This window comes from Rissa tridactyla, chromosome 6 (genome assembly GCF_028500815.1).
Source record: "Rissa tridactyla isolate bRisTri1 chromosome 6, bRisTri1.patW.cur.20221130, whole genome shotgun sequence".
NCBI lineage: Eukaryota > Metazoa > Chordata > Aves > Charadriiformes > Laridae > Rissa > Rissa tridactyla.
The window spans coordinates 37992640-38016575 of NC_071471.1; the positions used below are offsets into that span (position 1 = coordinate 37992640).

Here is a 23936-nt window from a genome sequence, read left to right on the forward strand (position 1 = left end):
ACTGTAGGAGGACTTTTGCTGTAGAGGATGTGGTTTCTTCACGCAGCAGGTAGGGTAGCACGTTCCTTGGTGTAGTCCAGTTCCTTCTTGATAATCCTCTGTTCTTTCTGCATGGGCAAGCCTGCCTCTGTGTGCTCAGCATGTGTCACCTTATTATAGTACTTCTTATATTTAAAAAAAAAAAAAAAGACTATTTCTTTCAAGTTGTCTGGTTTTTGGATGGCACATCTTTAATTTCTGTATGTAGTATTAGTGGTGAAGCATAATACTGACATGTGGTCACTGCCAGGGTAGATCACTGCTTGGCTTTATTGAAACTGGATTTCATTAGTTTATTATAGACGGGAATGTTTCAAGGCTACTTGTTGGTACTAATATAAATACTCGGATCAAGATGGGTTGCTTTTGAATAGTAAACTTGGATCTTTCATGCTCTTGCTAAGTCATGTTGAGTAGGATGAATAGTAGAAATCAATATATAGGGATTAGCAATGAAACTGAATTTTGTCTGGCACTATAAATACAAAGTTATTATTTGAGATGTTGTTACTAAAGAAAAAGTTTATTAATACTAGATTATTAGGTGCTAAATACAAAATCTGATTTTAGTTATTTTCTCAATTTATAGAAAGTATCCATCTGAATAGACTTTCATAGTAATAACTTTACAATAACCTGAATCTCTAAGCAATCACATGTTCACATCCGATGATGAGCCACTTTAGAAAGAATAGCCATAATTCAAGAAGTGGAATGAGTCTTCTAAAACTAAAAAATTCAAACTCTGGATTTATTATGGTGGTCATAATTGCTGGAGTGGATATTGTGAGAGTTTCAGTTTATTTTATTGGAAGATACACAATGCTTTCCAATGCCGCGTTGTTCTGCTGTCAAGCCTTATGTTTCCCTAAAGCTCTGTAGGCCACCATCATCTGTTTAATATTTGTCAATGTAGGAGGAAAGCCTGCCAAACCACAACAGGCCTACGTGAGTCCTGTGGTGATTATAAGCTCTGAGTAATTTTATTTTATGGTTTGACAGGCTATAGATCTTCAAGCAGCACTTCTGAAAGTGTGCTATTATGGGATTAAGGTTATATTTTTATTTTAAAAGTTCTGTACCTTTCTGAATTCAGATGGTAGCGTCTGGGGGTGCTCCCTTGCTGCTGCATAATCCTTCGCTCTCACTTCATCTGTCTCATGTCTCCTACCCAATTTCCACTTTCTTTGTGAGTAAGAAAAAACAATAAAATGATATTAATGAATAAACTTTAAAAAATTGAGTAAGGATGTAGAAGGCATAATATATAATTTTCACCGTATAGAATGAGATTGCATTAATCTGACAAGCAAAAATGTGATCAGCACTGCTGCTGAAGTCGGGGCTTCTACTAAGCTACTTAGCTGCTCCTACAGCTGGGATGAAGATGTAATTGTCACCATGTATGTTGCAGCGAAGGCAGTTCCCATTAGGGTTTCCTGAATCACAGCTAAGAGCTACAAAGTTTAGGAGAGCCAGACTCCCCTGCACGTTTGAAGCTGTTTGGCACATCTGAGACTTACAGCAATCCTACCTTTGGGAAAAACCTGTGAAGTTGCTCTGGTGGTTTTGAGGCACCCGTCACCGTGTGTGTGTTCTTCCCACCCATCTCGCAAAGGGGTCACCGTTTGCAAAAGTTCTTAAAATGCAGTGAGGAGTAGCCCTTTTCCCAAGTGCTGGTAATGTACAACATTTATTTGAGTGCCAGTTTTAAGGTATAAATGGAAGTGTAAATTCACTCTGGCTCAATTAAACAAAGTTGCCCTGAGTTGTGTGGAATAGGCAGTCACATGGATCCGATGGTCAGAGCTGGGCAGGTGGGAGGCTGAGCATCTGCTCCCGGTGCCGCCGTGGTCTGTGAGGGAACCAGATTGGTGTCTTTTCTGTATAAATGGCATTAATAATGTCTTGTAAAGTGTTTCAAGACTCTCTAATGAAAGGTGCTTCAATATTTTTGTTGTTAAGATTACTTTAAGGAGTGACATTTATTTCTAATTATAACTAATTAAGTCTATTATGAAGCGGTTGGGGAGGAATGTTATAATCTTTTATTTATTAATTAATAGATACCTGACTTGATGAGCTGTTTATTTTCAGTTGGAAATTCCTGGAAAATTAAGTGGGGTTTTTTTAATATTTGATACTAAATCTCCTAGTAAGAATAATTACTTGCCAGATTGATGGGTTTTATTTCTGCATACACCAAGCAAAGGAACAAAACAAAAGAGTTCTGTTACTTTGTTCTTGTTGAGGGTATAATTTAGAGGAAATCTTTGTCTTTATGTCCTTATCTACTGCCTTCCCAAAACATAAACAAATGTGAAGGTGAGCAGACAAACATCACAGCAGATATTTGGCTCACTGGGGGGACTGACTTGGCTTGGAAAAGTGAAAATAATTTGGTGTTTTGTGGTCTCCTTTGGTTTGGTAGGAACTGGGGGCTGGTGGGCAGTAACCTGAGTCCTCTGCAGCAGATGCTGCAGCGTGTGAGAACATTGCCTGTGTCTGCTGCCAGACCTTCCCACCTGGAGTATTAAACACAGGAAAGACAGGGATATAAAAGATTTACAGAATCCATTACTGAAAGCCATCAGCCTCTAAAACTCGGAAACAAAAAAACAACCCTGTTTACAGTGTGTGGTGGCTCTGGATTGTTCTCCCTGAGGAGGATCTGGGACAAGACATATAAAGTATTATCAGCTGTTTTTCATCTACACGTCAAGATGGCCTGAACCCCCTGAACCTGATTTCTAGGAGACACAAAGAATCAATGGTTCTATCTTCCCTTCCACTGAACAGATTCGCCTGCTTGCCCTCTTCTGCAGCTTTTGTGTATAATAGGAGCTAATGAATATTATTTAATGAAGCAAGCCATTGAAAAATAGAATGCAAAAAAGGGCTGTTTATGATAAAATAATCCTTTCTCTGTAGTGCGCTGGCTTCCCTTGTGCTTTGTACAGCCATCATGAATTTTCTAAATCTTAGACCAAATGATTCTGTACATTTAATAAGGGATCATAATTTCAACAGGAATAACATTGCATATCACATTAGCATAACGCATGTCTGTGAAGATCTATGGGAAGTGTGGGCCATTTGTGGTTTCTGGGTCTGTCCCTCAACAACATAATGTTTCAACTTCTCCAGCCTGGTCCTTATGCCGTACAGAAGTGTGTGGATCCTGTGGAAAGGGCACATTTCAACTGCTGTACGTTGTGCTGAGAAGGGAAGGTGGCATGTTAGGCTGCTTTTCCCTGTCTCCTTCCCTCTCTCAATGGCTGTGCTGAAAAGCTGATACTGAGAAGAGTGGATTTGTTGCAGCCATCACAAGTCATGCTTATTTAGTGAGGAAACTGTTAAATGCTGAGGCCTCTTGTCAGCATGATACCACTGTCCTACTTTTGTACTGCTGGTTTACCGACTGCAGCATATGACGGTTTTCTGTAAAATGCAGCTAACCTTTTGGAATGCTTTGATGTATGAATTAGTTATGAAGGTTAAACTTTCTGAAACACCTTTGTGGGTTTATGGTAACCGTACCCACAGAGTCCTCGTGCCAGTGCATTAATAAGCTCTGTCTTCCTTTGAGTTTTGTGGGACACTTATTCTCTGGAAAACCCTTAAATTGTCTTGAGTTACAGTGGACCAATCTGGGTCCATCAGAAGGAGAGAATGAGGGTACAAGAGTGATTTCCTGCTTTTTAATAGCAGTTGAGTTTTCTGCTGGATTCATATGGATGGCAGAAATGAAGAGATGAGTATGCTGTGCTGGCCATGCCTCCAGCCCTGAGTCATCCAGTCCACTGACAAGAAATTCGGGGTTTGAAAGGTCATAATGTGTTGCCTACTCAACGTGATTTCTCGGGGAGGTCTGGGGACTTACTGGCCTGGCCACTATCGAACCAGGAGGCATTTCTTTGTTACAAAAGCAGATAGCATCTGCTGTGCAAAGCTAGTGGAAATCTTGTATGATCCTTAGTGACAATTTGAAAATCTCTCTCCCTCATCTGTTTGAAATCAAAACTCTGTCATACTTACTGCAAGTAGGGAAAAATACATTAAATGTCTCGAAATAAATTTTGCATTAGGGCTGGGGGAGATGACCAGGGGTCTCAGGAAAAGAGCTTTTTTAACTTGTCCTACTCATTTGCTGCTTTGCTGTGTTTTACTTCAGTCTCAACTCTGCAGCCTGAAGCCTGCAAACCTGAAATTAAACTCCTAAAATTATAAAAGCTTAAAACAAAGTGAAGGTTAATGGTCACCGGCTACTTTCCCACAGGCTTGGTAAGCTTTGATTTCTGGAATGTTAATAGAATAGGGAAGCATAAGGCTGTTGCTGTTATATATTGTTCTTGTGGTCAGTATTACTACTGTCAAGCAAAACAACACCTCCTAAAAAATAACACACCTGAGCTGACAATTAGCCTGAGAAAGCTAATGCTGCTGTTAAAGACCCTGGGAAGTGCACTGTTTTGCCCATTAAACAAACTCTTAAATAGAATGAAACCAGCTGGAGAGGGATGTGCAGTGATTTTTCACTGATCTGTGTTGCTTCAGTGGCATAAAGAGAATGTAAAGGTCTTTGCAAAGGTAATTTGACTGCCCTCAGCACCCATTCACTATGGTTTTGCCAATAAGGGGCCCTTTTGTAGGCTGCGCCTTGGAGCTCTACTTGAATTCACCCATTAGAAAGGAAAATATGGCTTGGAGAACAGCTGCTTTTCACTCATTTTTGGTAGGCTCATTGGATAGCTGAATGCAAAGCAGATGAGACCTAATATATAATCTTTCTCTGAAGGATACAGAAGTTTGTCAACTTACTGAAGATTTCCAGTACTCCTTGGAAAAGATACATAGGCCAACCCAGTCAAGGTATTAGACTATAGGTCTTGAGGTAGAGGTTTGAATTAGAGGGTCATTTGGGAGTACTGTCACATCCACTGGTCCAATACTTGAAGGAACTGAGTCAGATACAGACAGAACTGAAATCGAACTGGATGTTTCATTTTCAGGTGACCACATGCTTTACCATTATTGACTAAATGAGCTGTGTAATTTATCACAGTGATTTTTACAATGTATAAACAGAAATAGGCAGGGGCTGTGTTTCAAGCATCTGCTAGTTTTGAGTGGTTGACTTTGAGGCATTCCTTTATTCTAGGCTGGTTTCCAAACAGTTTAATGCCTATACATCTTCAAAGTTAATATTCCTTTGTAGATCCCCTTCTCCTTTCTCTTGCTTACATTAGCACGCAGCACCACTGCGGTGTGTTAGCAAATGCTACATAGCAGGTGGATTTCCACATTCAATCCTGCTCCATCGTCTGCCTGGCACAGGTTTCCTGTCAGCATTTGCAGTTCTTCTGGTTACCCTCCCCCTTCAAAGCTGTTAATATGGTCTTCTGAATTCATTCAGCAAAATTGGACTTACAGATTTATGCTTGAAATAACATGTGATAGTGTTGTTTGTTTTTTCTTTGTGTTGGGGATGCAGAGAAGTGAAAGTATTAAATTGTGTAAAACGAGCATTAAATTGAATGAAGGCGCAGGTAAAGGGCACAGGCTACAGATAGTCAGAAGGGATCTGTATGAAAATGAGTGTTTTATTTGCAACCTTTTAAAAAGGGAAAGACTCCTTGTTCCAGAGTGTAGATTGGAAATCTTTGATTAAATCCTGAAACAGCCCTATTAAATAGATGCAAAGTGTTCTGTGGTACTGAGAAAAAAGGGATCATGGGTTATTCAGCTGCAGTTCTAAGAGCGCCTGTTATAACCATGCATTTTAATTAACCAGATCAGCTGAAGAAATGTTGTCTATATACTGCAGCACAGCTATCCTCCTCGAAAACTATCCTATCAATAAACAGAGGGCTTCTATTTGCAAAAGTCTTTTAAAGTACATTTAAAAAATGCATTTGGGAGAGATTAATAATTAAGCTAGTGTGGAATTAACCTTAGGCAAATCTGCTTCCTTTTTGCAGTGTAGGGACATGTCCTGTCTGTCATATCCGTATAGTGCCCCAATAAAGCATTGCTACAAAAAAAATATCTATTCTTTGTAACTAATCAGCATGCTGTTATGGCAAGGCCTATAATTTGAGATAACTTTTGTTTTCTCATGCATAACAATTTTTGAAGATTATGTTAATTTTCACTTAAAATTGATATGCTAAGGGTTCTGCAGAAGGTACAAGTATTCAGAACTGCTTTATTTTATTTTTTTTCTTCGTATTTGAGCATGAATCACTTCGCTGTACCTCATTTTACTTGTTATTTGATCAATGAGTCTTCTCTGCTGGGGGAAGTAATTTAAAACTATTGTGAAAAAGCCTCTAACGTTTCTTTGTTGCTGAAAGCTTGCTTGCTGTTGGAGCTGAGGTTGTTTGTAAACAAGCCTTTGCAGGGGGAGAACTCTGTAGACTTGGTAGAAATTCAAGGACATCTGGTACACTTATATGTAGCCCTTGGATTCTCTTTTCATTTCTGGGAAATAGATAATCAAAAGAGAAGAGCCTGGACTGGAGGAAGGAAATGGAGTGGAGTGGGAGAGAGAAATCTGAAAAAAAATAAAATCAAAATAATGATTCTTTTCCTTTCTATGAGAAGTAAGGCCGATCTAGGGGAGTCTTGCAATTGGGAAATCCCCATAGTAACCGATCTTAAGGTTATTAGCGCATACAGAAAATCCTGCAATCTACAACAAGGATGAAAATTCATGAATCCTGATGTTGCTAAACTGAAATGAAATTGGCAAGTTTTGGAGAATGGGGATATGTTCCTGACTCTCATGTCTCCCCCCGAGCTGCTGTAGTAGTTCACCCATAGTTCTGTAAACCTTTCTGTTTTTTTCTGTTGCTCTTCTGAATTAATTCAAATGGAGGAATCTAACCAAAATCGTTATAAAAATTTATAAGCCCAGGCATGCCGTGCAGTCTGCCATTAGTATTCGTACTGAAAATTAAATGAAAAATTGAGATGCTGGACAGTTAGCCTAAAATACAATTTTGACAGTTTCTTCTCCCTTACTTAAGACCTTATCATCCATACAGCTGAAAAGACAGACTCTTTTCTTTTGGTTCTGAGGGAGGATTTTGGTACCTGCCAGGTGAACTCTGTTATCAGTTTTGGCTAGCCATGCTGCTGGATGGCTGAGGGAAGGTTTGGGAATATGTGATACTCTTTCAAATGAGCTGCTGGGACTGTGTAAAAAAGTTCTCAAATAGCTATAGCAAGCTCTGCGCAAAAGGTGTATTGAAGTTTGAATCAACGGCAGGTCACAGCTGGTTAGTGTGTCACACTGGCTGTGCTGGGCGCCCTCTAGGTTAGGCAAGGAGCCCATCTCTCTTGGAAATGCCTGTCAAGCCCCAAATATGTAGACATGCACATTCACAAACAAACAAGATTATTTTAAGATCTTTTTCTGTTGATATTGGAGGGTCGACATAAATATGGGACTCTTTCTTAAGTACATGAACTAGGTGGAAATAATGAGTGCTTGTAAAAATTCTCACTGCAGAGTCTGTATGGAGGAGCATTTTCTTTTCATCATCTCATTAATGAGTTGGAGCCTTTAACAGCTTAGAGTGCTGAATAAGGATTTACATTTAATTGAAGTCCTCTGTTCTTAGCTGACAAAATGTATTTTACACACTTGATGGATGTAATTAGTGTGATGAGGCTTTAAAAGAAATTGGCTTTAAATTTAGAATTTGCCATGTCAGTTTATACACAAAGCCAAAGCATATGTGGCAGTAGTTCTGTGGCTTTGGAGAAATGCATTTCATTATTATAGGCAGACGTGGCGTTTAGGGACATGGTTTAGTGGTAGTTTTGGCAGGTGTAGTTTGGCAGGTTTTTGGTTGATGGTTGGACTTGATGATCTTAAAGGTCCCTCACAACCTAGAATATTTTATGGTTCAGTGATTATTACTGATATATAGGCATTTTTAATTTAGGATACTGTTACAGTCCAAATACAGCATGCTTTCAGATTTGAGAATGCAATCTATTTTCTTACGATTTCAAATTATTTTATACTGCTACAAGATATTTCTTACACGTCAGAACTTACCATTGTATGCTATGACTACAGACAAACCTGTATCCTTTGGATAGCAGGGAATTGTGCATAATTGTTTAAGTTACTGTCCTTTATTAAGCTTTCATAGAAACAAACCTCCACAAATACTGCAAGACTTCAGTCCGTGCAAACTAAGGGCAACTGCTTACTACTCCCAGTCACTTTTTCCCCTACAGTGTTATTGCCTTCTGCTCAGCCTGATAGCCAGTGGCTTCTCACTTGAAAATATTTCAAGGTTTGTCCTACAAAAGGTCACACGCAAAAATTAATAAAAAAGTAAGAGAATGTTGAGGCGCCATAGCTGTATACTGTAGGTTTCCTTAAGCTGTAAAATAAACACTACATGAAGTTCAAGCTCTCAGTGAAAAGAACTTGGTTTCTGGCAGTTATGTTTATTGCTTCCCCTGTGGCAAACAGTGTATTTTTGACATACGTGTTTTAAAAATAGGCAGCCACTTCATGCAAAATGTCGAAGGTATAAAGATTCAATATACAGGATTCTGATTTAGAACGTTAGAAATTTTTCCCCCATGTTCTCTGTGATTGTGACTTATTCACTAAGAAAAGTGAAAATTTATTTTTGGGTTGCCAACGTGATGAGGGATGAATAGAAATATGCTGTCCGGCATCGTGTATGTTTGAAGTAAGTCTGTTCTTTAATGAAGGACAAGTTACTGGCTAGTAATTGGAGCTTCTGAGCTCATGAATAATACTGCTAGGTTTTGCTGCAGCCCCACATTTTGTATTAGTAGTGTAGCCTGGAAGCTATTAAGGATAAATGAAAGTAGGGAAAACTAAACATTTAGTCCTAGAAGTACAGAGGCTGTTCGTGATAGGTACAATTAGTCTTAGGAAAAGTTCCCACTGAAGGGTTTCTGTCCCTGTCTGTTGGGATGCTTTGTTGTAAGGTGGATAGTAAGTACGTTACACAGTGAGTCACAGGTGTAACATCACATGAAATTCATTTTTGAACTGGAAGTTGCTATTATATACAATGCGTATGTATTCTGGGTAGTACAATGTGATTCGGGAGAAGCCAGCTGGTCTGAAGCAATGTAGAATGAAGCCTGCACTGTTCTGAGGATGTGACTCACATTACAGATGGCTGGAAGGCTAATATTGTGATAGGAAAGTGTTTATATTACAAGTAATAGTGCACCGCTAACAAAACTCTGATGTGCTGGAATAATTATTTGATACTTTTTTGAAGAGGGAAAAGATGATCCCTTTCTCCAACTTTGGCTAAATATTTTTTTTTGTAAGACTACTATAATTGCTGCTACTGAGGAATGTGGGGAATAAACTTGTTTGCTTAAAAAACAGACTCCAGAATCTGTGGCCTTTTATTGAACTGAACCATAGGTAATTGTTTTTTGGAAGTCACTTAATTTTAACTGTGTGTCAGGAATTAGTGGCAGCCCCTTTTGTAGTAGGTCAGAAGGCAATTTCCCGGTATATACCCTTTTGCAATATGCATCCCACCTGATGTTAATAAGATACATCTGCCGCTGTCTGCACATCATTGAGGTACAGCTGCTTCCTTGCACTTGCAAGAAAACTTGCCAAAGTCTCTGGGAAGGTAATTTTTTAGGCTAGCTTCATGAAGCTGGTCAGACCACTTTTGTACAGCCTATGGTCAGTCTTGTTCGAATTTCAAATTCTAGGGAGAAGAGGAGAGGAGATAATGTTCTGTCACAAAGCTTAAGCGCTCAACTATTGCAAGAAGTGGGTGGAATCTGGGTGTTTAAATGCCCATTTGCAGTTTTAAAAAAATCTTTCCTATAGTCTGTTTTAAAATAAACAGGATAATCTATAGGAAACTGAAATTTTAGTAAGAAAACACTAATTAAGATGAGGTCTAAAGTTTTTTTTTTTTCTGTTTGACTCCAGTTTGCATTTTGTAAACTGTATTGCCTTTTTTTTCATACTTTTGTCATCGGCAGCTTTTGCACAACTTGCCACAAGCCAAATAGATGCTTCTGCATCATGTGTTTTAAAAAAGAAAAGCAAACAAGAACCAATGTGTATGCTAGACTGTACATTATAAAATCTGTATTTTAGAATAAGGAGTCTGTTTGATGGTTGTGTCTTCAGTGGCTCAGAGATTGTATGACTAACGTGTTGTTATCTGCTTATTATCTGCACTCTAGCAAAACACGTGTTCAGTCTTCACGTTTCCTTCATCTACAGCTACTTTAATCTTGAGGGCAATGAAGGGAAGAATTACAAAGGCAATTAGGGTGCCCAGCTTCCATTGGAGCTCTTGTTTTGTACCTTGGAACATTTTGTGCGTGTTTTCTCCCCTGAGTTACAGCTGAGCCAGGAAGGGGAAAGTTAGCTCATTGCATTATTTTGAATATGATTTGTGAGTTTTGCAGCCTTTAAGGAAGTGGAAAATATAAGTGCCTGATTTAAAATCAGAACTATGAGTTCTACAGCACTAATTATTGTAGCCACTAGTTAAAGAACTGGTATTCAACCATTCAGTAAGTTGTTCCTGACCATAAAGTGCAGGTGTAAGACCCAACAGCACAAACCATGATTTATACTGAAGTGCAAAATGAATGCCAGGAGAATGGTCTCAGCTAGAGTAATGTATGTGTTACCACTTAGCAGTACCATAGCATTCCTACGAATGCTGAAAATAACCATACAAGAAACAACAAAATAATAAGATGAAATGTATTTTGATTATTTCCATATCAGCTCAGTCCCACAGCTTCTTAAAGAGGTGTCTTGCATTATAAGAAGGTGTTTTCTCCCTCTCATTAAGTTAGGTGTGAAATAAAAGTTAGAGAAGTTTTTTATTTTATATTTAAAGATGCTCAGAACCAGGCAGTAGCAATTTTAAAAAAATGGATGCTTAAAATACTTTTAAGAAATGCACAAACATTTCTTTAACATTCCAGTTTTGCTTTAGAATGTGATTTTATCTCTTTTAAAACCAGTTGTTTAACTTATGGAAAAACTGAGTGACCCTCCCTAACTTTTTACTAGCACTGTAAGGCATATGCAGTCCTTTCCCTGAGTCTTTTCTGTTTTCTGTCTCTCTGTATAATTATGCACATGAGCAGAAGTGCCCATAGAAATGCAAAGTTTTCATATAGTTAGTACATCACACTATGGGATATAGTGCAGGTATAATACGTGACAAGTATAGGAGGTACTGCTGGATTTCAAGTGAAAATAACTAGTAAACGCTGACTTCATGATGACAATTTCTGCAGGGTGCTGCCAATATCAAGGTGTTTAGTGTTGTTTTTTTTTCTTCCAGCATTAAGCAATTAGGTTCCTGAAAGACCTACCTATTTAAATGCTTTGTTAGTTTGAAGAAGAAAAGGATTTGCACACAGAACTGGGCAGATGATTTTCTCAATGGTGTAGTGAAGCAATAAACGTTGTAATGCATTTGTGTCCTTGTTTGGAGTGTAAGTAGATGAGTAATTAGGATGTTTTATTTTCGTATGTCCTTATGATGTGTTAACAGACTCTGTCTGTGCTGCTGCAAAACACTTTGAGAATTTGCAAGGTTGAACTGTAATTATGAATTCCTACATGATCTCAATGCTACTGCTAACGTTGAAGTAATAGAAATTGAACATTCAGTCAAGACTGTAAGCTGTGACACATAGTCAACCTGTTAGTCACCCAGGAACATAGTAAGTGAATGGGTTTAGGGGTTAAGAAGACACATTTGAGGGGTCTTTGGAGAACTCTCAAGATTACATCTCCAGTCATTCGGTGTCTTCTTGGCAAGTGAGTATGCGAGAAACAGTAAGAATATGTAAGTAAAGAATGAAATGTTTTGTTGAAGAGTTTGGTTGATTTCAGCAATGAAGAATCTTAAACTTGTGATTTTTCACATGAATATAAAATATTTCCTGTAATAACTTCAGTAAATTTCATTAAGCTGTTTAGAAAGACAAAGTTAATAAATAGGGATTAACTGGCCTTTTGTCCCTTCTCAGTAAACAATGCTCATTCTTATATTAGAATGCTAATGCTATGGTCATGATAGTCTAACAATATGAGCAAGACAAGAGTTGTAGGGAGGTGTGATTTCTATGATGGGTTGGTCAAATAAAAGATACTGCCTACTACTTGCAAATCTTTTTTTCATTATTGCTTTTACGATGTTTGTGCTTGTTCTAAATGAGATTTGCAATTTTCTCTAGTAGGTAAAATGTTGGCCATCAACTCACAGCTGGCCATCCCAGAGTGTCTTGAATAAACTCCTTTTTATCACTTTACGACCTCCTTGGTGATCTGTTCATAGCTGTTCAACACAATCACTTTTTACTTCTTTTGCGCCCTACTGTGTTCCATTCACCGTTATGCCAAGAAATAGCTTGACTATAACCCTGAGGATCACATCAAACTCCTATGCTGTATCACTGTGATGACAGCCTAGCTAGGCTATATATCGTGGTCTGATAGGTGACCTCCAAACACATGTAAGTGGATAAAAAGTTGGAAATGTAACTGCATTTCAGTCAGCATGCAGTGAAATGAATTCTTGTGCGTCTTATTAAGGGAAATGAAATCTGTCTGTTATCAACAGAGCTACAATCCTGATTTCATTGGCTTACGTCATTTACTGTGGTTTAAAATTGATGCCAGCAACCTGCATATGCTGCATATTCATATGTCACTGGTGAGTTTCCCATTGTTTGGCTTGTTATTGCTTGGGAATTTGATCTTTCATCATTTGCTTCTTCTCTCTTTTGTACATTGTGTGGTTTCAAGCTGAAGCTGTTGCTTTAACTTGTTCCCAGGTGGTGAGTGCTCTTCCTTTTGATGTCTAATAATATCTTTCTCTCATTATTGTAAAAATAAACTCAAAATTTTTGTTTTTATTTAAAAAGAATATCTTTTGCTGTTAGGAAGTTGAATGAGTTTCTTTTAGTCTGAGTTTATTTTTATAGTCTCCTAAAAAGTCACTTAGTGGTGTTTAATAGGTAATAATTTCTAAATCAGTGGCCACAAATTTGTTACAGCTCCTGTCCTTGTTTACTTATTATATGCTTCATGCCTTTTACTCACAGTAGTGACTTACACAGTGGATAGACCTTTTCTTGCTAGCATTCATCTACTCTTATGTGAGAATCACATTCAGTTTATGACTCCTGTACACAGAGATGCAGTTGAAATACGGTTATGTACTTACTATGGTGGAAGGATTTGATGCTACTAGCATGTGATACAGAAGAATAGAAGGTAAAAAGGCAAACACATCTGTATGCGAGTTGATATAGAGAATAGATACCTGTGATTAAGCTAACTACCCGCTGGATGTCACTATTGTTCCACAGAAATGCATCTGAGAGAATATTTATCTAGAGTTGAGTGGCTGACAGCAGAGACCGTTAGCTTGCAGCAAACTGAAAATTTCTAATTGTGTTTGCAGGAATATCGTACATTTATGTTCATTTTGCAATCGAATTTTATATCAAGGTTCACTATTTCATAATGATAAAAAAATGAGCATTGCCAAACCTTTAGCAGTGATGACTGTGTAAGTGCAGATAGTGAGTAATGAAAACCTACCAGTCAGTAGAGAAGCTTGCATTCATTATACTCAAGCCACTTGTTCTCATTATTATTCTCTTACTCTGCAATTGCTGGAGGTAATCTCAACACAGTGAATGAACATTACCAGTCTCCTTGAATTTGCTTAGTACATTAGTTATTTTTTTTTGTTTTTTTACAAAGATGTGCATTCTGTGAGGTTTATTATTCTGAAATACCACTTGACTATTCCAGGAGCTAGGTCATTCAGTTGAGAGGTCAAGTAGTCCACTGGCTAAGAGGATGTCTTGGTGTGAGGAGACTGGATTATATTCCCAGTATTCAACTGGTGTGCAATCTCAAGCCAAATTGCCTCAAATCTGTCATGTTTATTTGCCATCTTCTGTCTGTCTTCTCAACATCCCTTGTAAATATTTAATGTAAGAGATTGTTGGAAGGTGTTTGTACAGTGGCTAGCAGAGGAAGTCCTGACATCTTTTAAGATCTTTGGGGTGCTACGATAAAATGAAACAGTCTTGTTTGGTGATCCTACCTAACGTTTGTCTCAACATTGTTTAAGTAAGTGTAGACTGCAAAAAAGTCTGCAAAACCAATGAAATTGAAAACATGCATGGAAGAGTACTGCACTTTGTGGCTTGAAAAGCCCTGATCTTCAAGTGATAGCCCCAGAACACCATATATGACTCAGGAAAAGGAATAGAATTCGATTAAAAAAAAAAAGCAAACAAAACCACAACAAAACAAACCCCAGATACCTGCAAAATGCATTGTTGCTCACCTACACTTGGAATATGTAGGCAGCATCAGATCCATTAAGGGATAGCCAAGTCATGAGAGGCACTCAATCACATCTCCTTCCTCAAGTTGGTGCCTAAAATACTTGTATGAAGGCTTAGGGGTTTCTAAGAGCCATCATAGCTGTTGTGCATCCTCTGAGGATTCCTCAAACATCACCCCAGCAAGGTTTTAACAGTCTTGCGAGAGACTGGCGCCAAAACATCCAAAACCCAAGAGAAAATGGGATCAGAATTCTAGATACCTGCTGCCCAAACTGGAGAGAAGCAAAGGAGAAATTTCTTCTCTGGAATCTTTGAGGCTTTAACACTTCATTTGTATTCCGGAAAGGGGCAGCCTTTCACAGACACTGAAAGTTGCTCAGCTAAGACCATTTTGTTTCCTGTGAGATGATTAGAATTTGTGACTCTGGTGGCCGAGCCACCCAAACCAAGTCACTTCTATAGTGTTTAATTTGACAGTGGTGAGACTAAGTTTAGCTTAGTTCATGTAGACTTTGCACAGATGAAAGCCACTAGAGTAGGATTTAACAACTCAGCTTGCAGGCCTCAGCTGTGCAAGAGGGTTCAAAGAGTTACACTGGGCATCTTATTTTGTGTAGTCAGACAGTGGTTTCATTATCAATAACTATAGCAGCAATTACACATTTGGCTGTGTTTGGTATATGTTTGGAAACTCATGAAAAGTGAATCTGTAGTTTTTCAGTCAATAAATGAATTAGTTGATCTGAGCATGTCTGTGCTTGAATGTAAACGTTTCATTATTATTTTTGTTATCTGTGTATGATTAATGACATAGAGGCCTTATTTTCTTTTTCATGCCCATAATTAAATATTTTTCAAAGGGAGTTAGTGGTAATGATACAGGTATTGCTTTCTGTAGAAGGCTATGGATTGGTTCTTTCTGAGTATTGTTATGTTAGAACAAGACATTAAAGAAACATAAAAGGAAGCATATGAAGTCAAACTCAGTTATACACAACTCATTCACAATCACAGTCTATTAAGAAGTTTTAGAAGATATATTGAATATTTTCAAATAGCAAAAATTCTAAATTAATAGTATGAAATTATTTTCCGATTGGAGTTAGCACTCCCAAAACTAAATAGGAAAAATTTCTTATATATATATGTATCTATACATACATGTACACACACGTGTGTATGTATATGTATGTATGAGTATATGTATGTTTTGCACCAAATCTTTCTTGGTTTGGCTGTGCCTAATATTAGTCACCACTGCAGACATTAAAGCCTGTAGAAGCACAGAGATGGTTCTTAACATGAAGTTTACAGCAAACTGTAAATCCTTCAGTACAGAGCTAACCAAGACCTGTGAGTCCCATAATAGCTAAGATAATTCAATGTCTATTGACTTTTTAATAGCAACTTTCAAGGTACAACTCAGGTTAAAAATCACAGTCTGCTCAGTGCTGCTAGAGCATCTCAAGCACTTGTATTATTAATTGTGTGGGATCCTCTTTGTACCCAGTAAAACAGGGTCTCAGTGTTGCAGGATTCAGTATAGTCTCAGGCTTCTACTCTCGGATATTTTCTCACTACAGTCCTTGAAAATGAGATTGGCTTCATTACATGAAAAAAACAAAGCAAAACAAAACCCCTTCAAGTGTATTAGTTCTTTTTAAGAGAAGCTTTCTAGCTTTGTTTTCATTGTATCTGGCATATTTCAAGGCAATTGGCTGTGATTAGTTTTTTCCCAGTAAAAATTCAGGAGAACATTCTGCTAAGGTTTTGCTTTTTCTAATCTGCTGCAGTGAAACTGCTTTGTAGAAACATTCCCTCCCAGGTGATTGAAGACGTGCAGTTTACTAAGCCAAATCAAGTAATAAAATAGAGATAATTAAATTACTGAATTGCTTCTATATAGGCACTGCTGTATTTTCTCAAGAATGAACCACCCCCACACCACATCCCCCTTTTCTTGTTAATCAAAATTGGAGGTATGATTTATTTGGAAGTATGGGGGATGTCATATTCTTCTGCAACCAACAAAAATACATGACTTTGGGAGAGGGAGGGCAGGGAGTAGCTGGGTTACAAATATCTATTTTGTCCAGAACAACTGATGAATGACTACACATTAGAAATTAATATCTGTGATTTCTTGTAATGTTATTTAGGGTTTTGCTAAGAGAGAAAAATAATTTGTCACTGATTTCTTTAAGGATTTTTGGATGCACTCTTTGCAGATCGATGAATAACCAATTTTGTCTGGAAGCTCTTTGCACTTGTAGTATTTCTAAAATGTACACTGTTTGGCTTTGTAAGTAATGAAGCTTTATTTAGTTATTAGAGGGACAGTGTGCAAAACACATCACAAAACCCTAACAAGCTCAGCCCAGCAAATAAAAAGAAATAGAAGAAAATGACAGATTTAATGGTTTCCTCAGCTACATTAATGTCTTTGACAGTCTTGAAAAGAGAATTTCTAATGAGCACTGAAACAAATGTGTGCAGGAAGTGGTCTTGCTTTTGCTGCTGCACATTTGAGTTCCTCTAATTGCATCAATAAGGAATTTCTGCTCCTCATTTAATGAATGCCTTTTGACTACTTTCTGAAAGGCAACTGGGTGTAAGGGATAAACACTGGCACCTTTTGTATGAAGTCACATAAACAGGTTTCAATTAATAGTTATCAGCCCTAGAAACACTGTATTATAATGCAGTACAGTAAATCCCATTGTACATTTTTATTCTTAGATTTTTATTAAGCATAGGTTTCCCTCTGCTTTGCTTTTGGTGTGGTATCTCATGTCCTAAGACACTGCTTTAACTCCCCACTGGCTTTTTATTATATCTTGTGTTGGGCAGAAATCATGCATTCATTCAGAGCTGTTCCTGCACCATCTCTCTCTTCAAACAACTCAGAATTCATATGATGCTACAGTACCTGGGGCTTTAGTTTGTTCTTGGTTCAAAAAGTGAGTTTCAGAGCAAGGGCTGGGGTTAGGCTGGAGGGGGGACGAAGGGGGGAAAGCTCAGTTTGATTTTTATTTTTTAATTTTGATTCATTGTTGTCATTTTTCTCCCTAAACAGAGGCACAGTCACTGCAGGTGCAGTGGTTTACTTATGAAAGAAGTTTTCTATTTAAAAACAAGAGAGACTTTAATGAAATCAGTAGAGGGTTTGTACAATAGGTATTGTATTAAACCAGAGCTCAGGCTTCACATTGATTGCGGTATTTAAATTTCAATGAGTTGATTATGTATGAGAGTAAAATGACCAGTATTATGAATGTACAAAAAAGTGACATGGAAGAGCTGTGCCAGAAAAGTGAGAAAAACGTTCCCTTTATAGTCCCTAGAGTTCAATAAAGCACCACTATTTCCCAGCTTTTAAAAGCTCTTTTATCACAATGGTTCATACCTCACATTCCCTGGAGCCTGATTTGTTATACGTGCAGGGTCCTGTTCCATTCAGCAGCATCTCACTGGTTTCAGTGTTGGTAGGTTTGTAATCTACATAAAATTCCTGTGTGCTTGGAGTCATTTGCTTCAGCGACTGTCTTTTCTTTTTCCTGTGCCTTCGCATGAGAGAGCGCTGCTGCAGCTGCTTCATACTGGCTGGGTAACGCTTCCATGACACATAGATTACCAGCAGGATCACAAGCACAGACAAGAAAAGGGCCACGCTGCCTGCTATGATTTTATGGAAGGAGATGTGTTCTGTGTCGTGCTCGGGTTCGGAGCTCGATTCAGTGGCTCCAATAGTTGGGGGCAGAGGGGGCTTGCTGTCATGTTTAGGCCTGATGAGTTTTGGTTTAAACGTTGGCTTTGGGAGAGCTCGTGCTAATTCAAACCTTTCCGTGGTACTTTTGCCACAGATGCTGTAGTTTTTCACTGCATCAATCACATTCACCCCTTGCAGCTCTTTGGGGCTGGCACAAATAATTGTATTTTCCCTCAGCCCTTTAAAACTTTTAAGCCAGTTTACCAGAGAGCAAATGTTTCTGCTGCATTCCCATATATTCCCAGCAAGGCTGATGTCATTGAGGGAGATCCAAGAATCCAAAATTTCTTGACCAATAAATGTGAGCTTGTTTGAATCCAGGTTGAGGCGCTGTAAATTGGGCACACACTGAAAAACACTAGGTCCACTGAAAGCTTCTATTTCATTGCCAGATAAATCAAGCCTTTGTAATGAGCTCCAGGTCCAGGACATAGTTTGTCCTATCACACTGATTTTATTCCACTGTAAATAAAGGTTTTGAAGGCTGACTAGCCTTGGAAAAAGTGCCAGGTTGAGCTTAGAAAATTGATTGTGCTCCAGATGAAGCTCTTTCAGTCTGATCATGCCTGCAAAGACATTCCTTGCTAAACTTCGGATGCGATTATAACCCAGGTCCAACAGTTCAAGGTTCCTACAATCTTGAAATATTCGAACAGGGATGGTTCTTAGGGAATTGGACCGCAAATGTAAACTCAGCAGCTTCCTTAAGCCCCTGAACTGTTCAGATCCCAGAGACTGCAGCTGATTGTATGACAGATCCAAATTCCGGAGATTTGTCACAGGTCTGAAGGTATTATTAAGAAAATAGGAGATTCTGTTGGAACTCAAGATCAACTCTTTTAGTCTGCGTATTCCATTGAAAGCATTTTCGTCAATATTGCTGATGTGGTTATGGTCTAAATAGAGCCAGGTGAGTTGATTAAGACCTTTAAATTGATTGTATTTTAGTTTTTGGAGGCTGTTATATCGAAGGGACAAACCTAAACAACCAGCAGATATACTTGAGGGAATCTCCTGCAATTTCTGAGATTCACAATATACCATTTTGCCTTCACACCTACAGCCCTTAGGGCATCCTCGTTCAGCAGAAGAAAGCATTGTCAGTAATACAGTAGGGGCTATTACCAGAGCTACAGCTGATCCGCTCAGTAGCCTAATTACATTGAAACCTGGAAATAAAAACAACTTAGAAAAGTTATCCCCCCACACATCAGTCATTTCTTTCAATCATGCTAAAATCTTTTATCTCAACAATCATTTACAAATCCCTAGCTCAACTCAACTACTTTTCACATTGTTTTCTTTACTCAGATTTTTTTTAAAGAATGCCTTTATATAAATACTGAAAAACAGTTGGTTTAAAGGTGTAATCCCTAAGCAATTTAACTGTAATAACAAAACACATCAAGGTAAGTCTATGGAGTAATTAAAGCACAGGCTATGCAGTGGCTATGAACTATACATTAAAAAAATAACATGAAAAACATACCCATCCTTTGTGTTGTTCAAAGGTCGTCCTTAGGTCTTTCGTTTTTTGCTTAGTGTGCCACAAGCATGGCAGCCCCTGTCAGCTGCACCGTAGTGAGTCAGGGCTCGCTGACACCCAGGAAGAAAAATTGGACCCCTTGGGAGATGGACCGATTTTGGAACATTATTCTTTGCCAGCCATGCAGAACACTCCAAGAATAAATCAATCCCAACACAGCATTCGCAGCAAAATGTCAAATTCTTCCTAGGTGATAGGATCTTCATGGATATTACGTTTTTGCATCTTTATAGTTAGGAACCTGGCTTTTAAAATTTCTCTTTATAGGAAAGCATGTTAGATTCCTCCAAGCACCATTTAGCTATCTGAATTCACACATCTGTATTCCATAGCACAGCAGTTCCCTTACTCAGTACGCGATCCGGCTGGGAAGCTGCTTTGTAGCATCGAAGGTAGAATAAGCCCGTGCAACGACCAAGCTCTGCTCACTTCTGCAGACTGTCATTCTGAAAGCTCCGTCCGACTGTTGCTTTGGTTTCGGCGAACGTAGTCTTATGTAAAGCTGCCCCCAGTGGTGAAGAGTATTATGGGCATGTGCAGAAATGTCTTCCTTTTATCTTGCAAATGAGTAAGCTCTGCTGGGAAAAGAGTGATTGTTCTGAGTGACTAATAGAAGCCGAGTGGTCAGCATCGATGTAAGCTAGTGAGGTGCGCTGAAATATCCAAATCCTCTTAGTCTCTTTTGCTGTTTGTGAAAGCTGTTTTGCATCCTTGAACTTAATAGCTCAGCATGAGCTGCTGAGACTTTTGTCTGAAGGGCTAACATGACATTTGTAGGACATAGATACAAATTTTCGGTCCTCGGGGTTTTTTGGTTTTTTTTCTTACTGTATTAGACGCGTTCACATGACCTTTTTGCAATAACTCACTGGTTTTTACTGAAGTATCAGCCCCCTCAGTGTGTCTCTTATCAAGTGTTTCAGTAGGGACACTATATTTTATAACATGAAAAATGTTTTGGAGCTGACATTTTGCTGGTTTGCTTTTTTCTTCTCTGTTAAAAGGCACAGTGCCAGGAGGTTAGAAGAGAGTATTGTGCTCATTTATTTCCCAACTTGCTGTCACTTCGTTCCACAATACTAACACTTCAAACACAGGCTTCCATAACCCTTACAATATAGGGACTAAGCAGCTTGGTGTAGTACCTTTATCAGGGGAGTTGCTTTTACTGTAATTTATGACATGGGCAGGATTTTATGTGAAGGTACGATATGCAGAGGTTTTTTACATGTGTGACTCTGGGCAGTCTTCATATATGACATAAAGTGTCTTTTTCTCTTTCCTTACTCTTCCCTTCTTTCCTGAATGCTGTAGAGAAAGATATATCCTCTTATCTGGGGAGAGCAAAGGTAAGATGGCATTACAGCAAATGCACCATGCTGGCAGTCTTCCTTCACCAAGAAATATGTGATCAGAGATGATGATGGAGAAGCGTAAAATCATGGCTCTTTGTCGTGCAAGAATAGGCTAAAGCCTGAAGAGAAGTGTGCTGCTCGTTAAAAGAGGAGCACAGATTACAGTCCCCCAAATGCAACCAGACAGCTCTGAGAACTGCTTTTCCTTTCTGAGGCAGAATCCTTACCCCTTGGAATAATGTGCTTTGACTTTTCCCTTATTATTCACTGCTGTGAGCACAGAAGAACTTAAAATGAGGTGAAACCTGAAATTTTCCACGCATTAAAATGACAACATTGCCTAGTACTTAGTCTGTGAATGACTTCAGGCTTAGAGTAATCCCACTAGTATTAACGCACCTATCTATAGTGCCTAAATTAGGAGCACAGTTGCCCCTGGCTAACAACTATGGACATCTTTCATGTTGTGAGTCAGAAATACATACCTGCATCAAGGCACATCCTGTGAAAATTCTCCCCTTTAGGTCAGATTTGTGGTGAAGGAAAGGGTTAATTCCTCCATTAATCTCTGTCACCATCACCATCTCCCATTCTCTACTTCAGTTTGTTTCTGGCTCTTAAATCTGACCTGTAGGGTTGAGGAGCCAGCGACAAACTGCAGACTGCACTGGGAAGTGTGATAGTCTGGGGAGCTGTTGTGCCGATAGGAGTGTCACGCGCCAGTCCTGGTGTGCATGTGATAGGTTTTCTATCACTGCCTTGGGGGCTCTCTGTACTTGATGGAGCAGGATTGGCAGCTTCAGAAGACAATTCAGACCTTGGGTAAGCCAATTTGCCTCTTGGAACCACGCTCTTCCTCTGTTGACAGTAGAGGGTGCCTGTGACAGGCACTCTTTATTGAAATGGCTGTTAGGTTCCTAAACTTAGATGGCATGAAATTAGGTGTAAATTTTCACCTGGTTCAAACACAGCATATAAAGCTTCAGAGAACATACAAATTCTTTTTCCTGAAGAGTTGGTGCTACTTAGCATACCAGCTCAGCCTGAGCCTTCTACCCAAACTTTGCCTGTTATCTTTTGTCTTCTCTCCCTGCTTCATCTTCGTTGTGGAGTTAACAAGTAACTTCTCTGCCACCATGAGTCAGCAGAGCTTCAGTAGCTTTTCCAGGTTTTTAATAATTGCCAATATACTGGACAAATAAGAGGGAACAGCCACTCTTTTACCATGAGTTATTTTCATTTTTCTGAAAGGGGTGAGACATCAAGAGATGAACGGAGAGAGCATCAAATCTATGTTAATGGATTGCCAAATTCAATTTTCTTTACTGAGATCCTTTTTGAATTACACAAGCAGGAAAAGTGCCAGTGTCTGATAAACAGGTTTTTTTTGAAATTACATTTCTGTATCTTCATACAGCTGAATAGATTCTTTTCAAATTGTGGAAATAAAGCTGCTTCCAGTATGAAAATTTCATACAAGATTTCAGACCAGTTTGGCCATATTATAAGCTATGAAAAATAGAGAATTAAGTTAAAGCTGCATTTTAGATAAGAAGATGCCTTTTGTAAGTGGTTTAACCTTTGCCTTGTATCAACTACACCTCATATATCTGTGCAACCCCATTGCATTACCATTTAATTCATGTAACCAGGAAAAGAGAACTCAAGGCCAAAGTGGTTAACTTCTCTTATGGATAAGCTAGTTTTCATTACAACTAATACCACAAATCCTGAGTGTCTAAAATCCAGGAGTTTGTTGAAGGCTTGGTGTGAATTAAACTTGTGCTCCACGCAAGTCTGTGTGCATTCATTCTCCAGGATAGTTGCTGTAGTCACAGGGCAATTTAAGTTCACAGCACTATCGCTGGGCAGCCCTGCCTCCTGTCCTGCACAGCAGCTCCCAGTCAGGAATGGGAGGTGAATGCTGCAAGTAACAGAAGTCTCAATGACTTCATGCTGACTGAATGACTCAGAAACAGTGTTATTCCTTCTCTTCTGCCTATGAAGACGGCATTTTATGCAATTCTGCAAAGACAGATACTCTTAAGAGAAATATTTCATTTATTTGTGTACTCTTGCACGCAGTCTGTGTTTTGGGATTTCAGCCTTAGACATAAATTGAGATGTCACAGAACCTGGGCAGCTTATTAGTTTGGGATTGTATGCCTCTGATTTGTTTTTATGGGCTTTTTCTGAGGGGGAAAATAGCATACATCAGAAAATACATTGACAAAAGTGTTGCTGAGTATGTCTTAATGTTCATACAGATGAAAAGCGATGTGTTGGGTGGAGCCTGTGATGAACACATTGTGTTCTTCGTCAGCACGACAGAAATATTAAATTCAAAGTTATTTGGAAATGATGCACTATCCCAAGGTAATGATGGCCCAGATTTTTTTCTTCTCACTAAACTTCAATAGGCTTTCTGCCTGGAAATTGTGCTAGATGGATTTCACTACTATCTGATTTTGCAGAATTTGCTTTGATTTTGCTTATGTAGTTAAATTCTAGTATATTTTCTTTTTCCGTTCATTCTGGCTGTGCTCTCTGTACCTACCTGCAACTTCCCTATGGAAAGCTTAACATGAACTGCAGCTGGAATAGTAAAGGGTGAATCAAACTATGACATTCACTGTGAAAGCCTGTTCCTCCACAGAGCTCGTTCGGAATTGAAACATTTTGCAGAGGAAAAGGGAAACAGCAAATCTTGCATTTCTCAGGGTTAGGAGAAGGCACCTGTAATGACCAGGTACATCTCTTTGCTCAGTACATTTGAGAAGGAGGGAAGACAGAATTATCAGGCTCCAGGAGAACGGGGATGAGTGGTGCAGGGAAGACG

General features: G+C 38.7%; 2 protein-coding genes across 4 annotated transcripts in view; one reads left to right on the forward strand and one right to left on the reverse strand.

The window, feature by feature from the left end:
- Positions 1 to 21598, reverse strand: part of LRRTM3 (leucine rich repeat transmembrane neuronal 3) — a 90165-nt gene extending 68567 nt beyond the window's left edge. Inside the window, exons 1-2 of the mRNA XM_054207597.1 lie at positions 21583 to 21598; positions 17834 to 19365 (exon numbers count right to left, since the gene is read on the reverse strand). Of these exons, the coding sequence (XP_054063572.1) occupies positions 17834 to 19365; positions 21583 to 21598 (1548 nt within the window). The remainder of the gene's footprint in view (positions 1 to 17833; positions 19366 to 21582) is intronic.
- Positions 1 to 23936, forward strand: part of CTNNA3 (catenin alpha 3) — a 533166-nt gene that overhangs the window by 228299 nt on the left and 280931 nt on the right. The gene's annotated exons all lie outside the window — the stretch shown is intronic.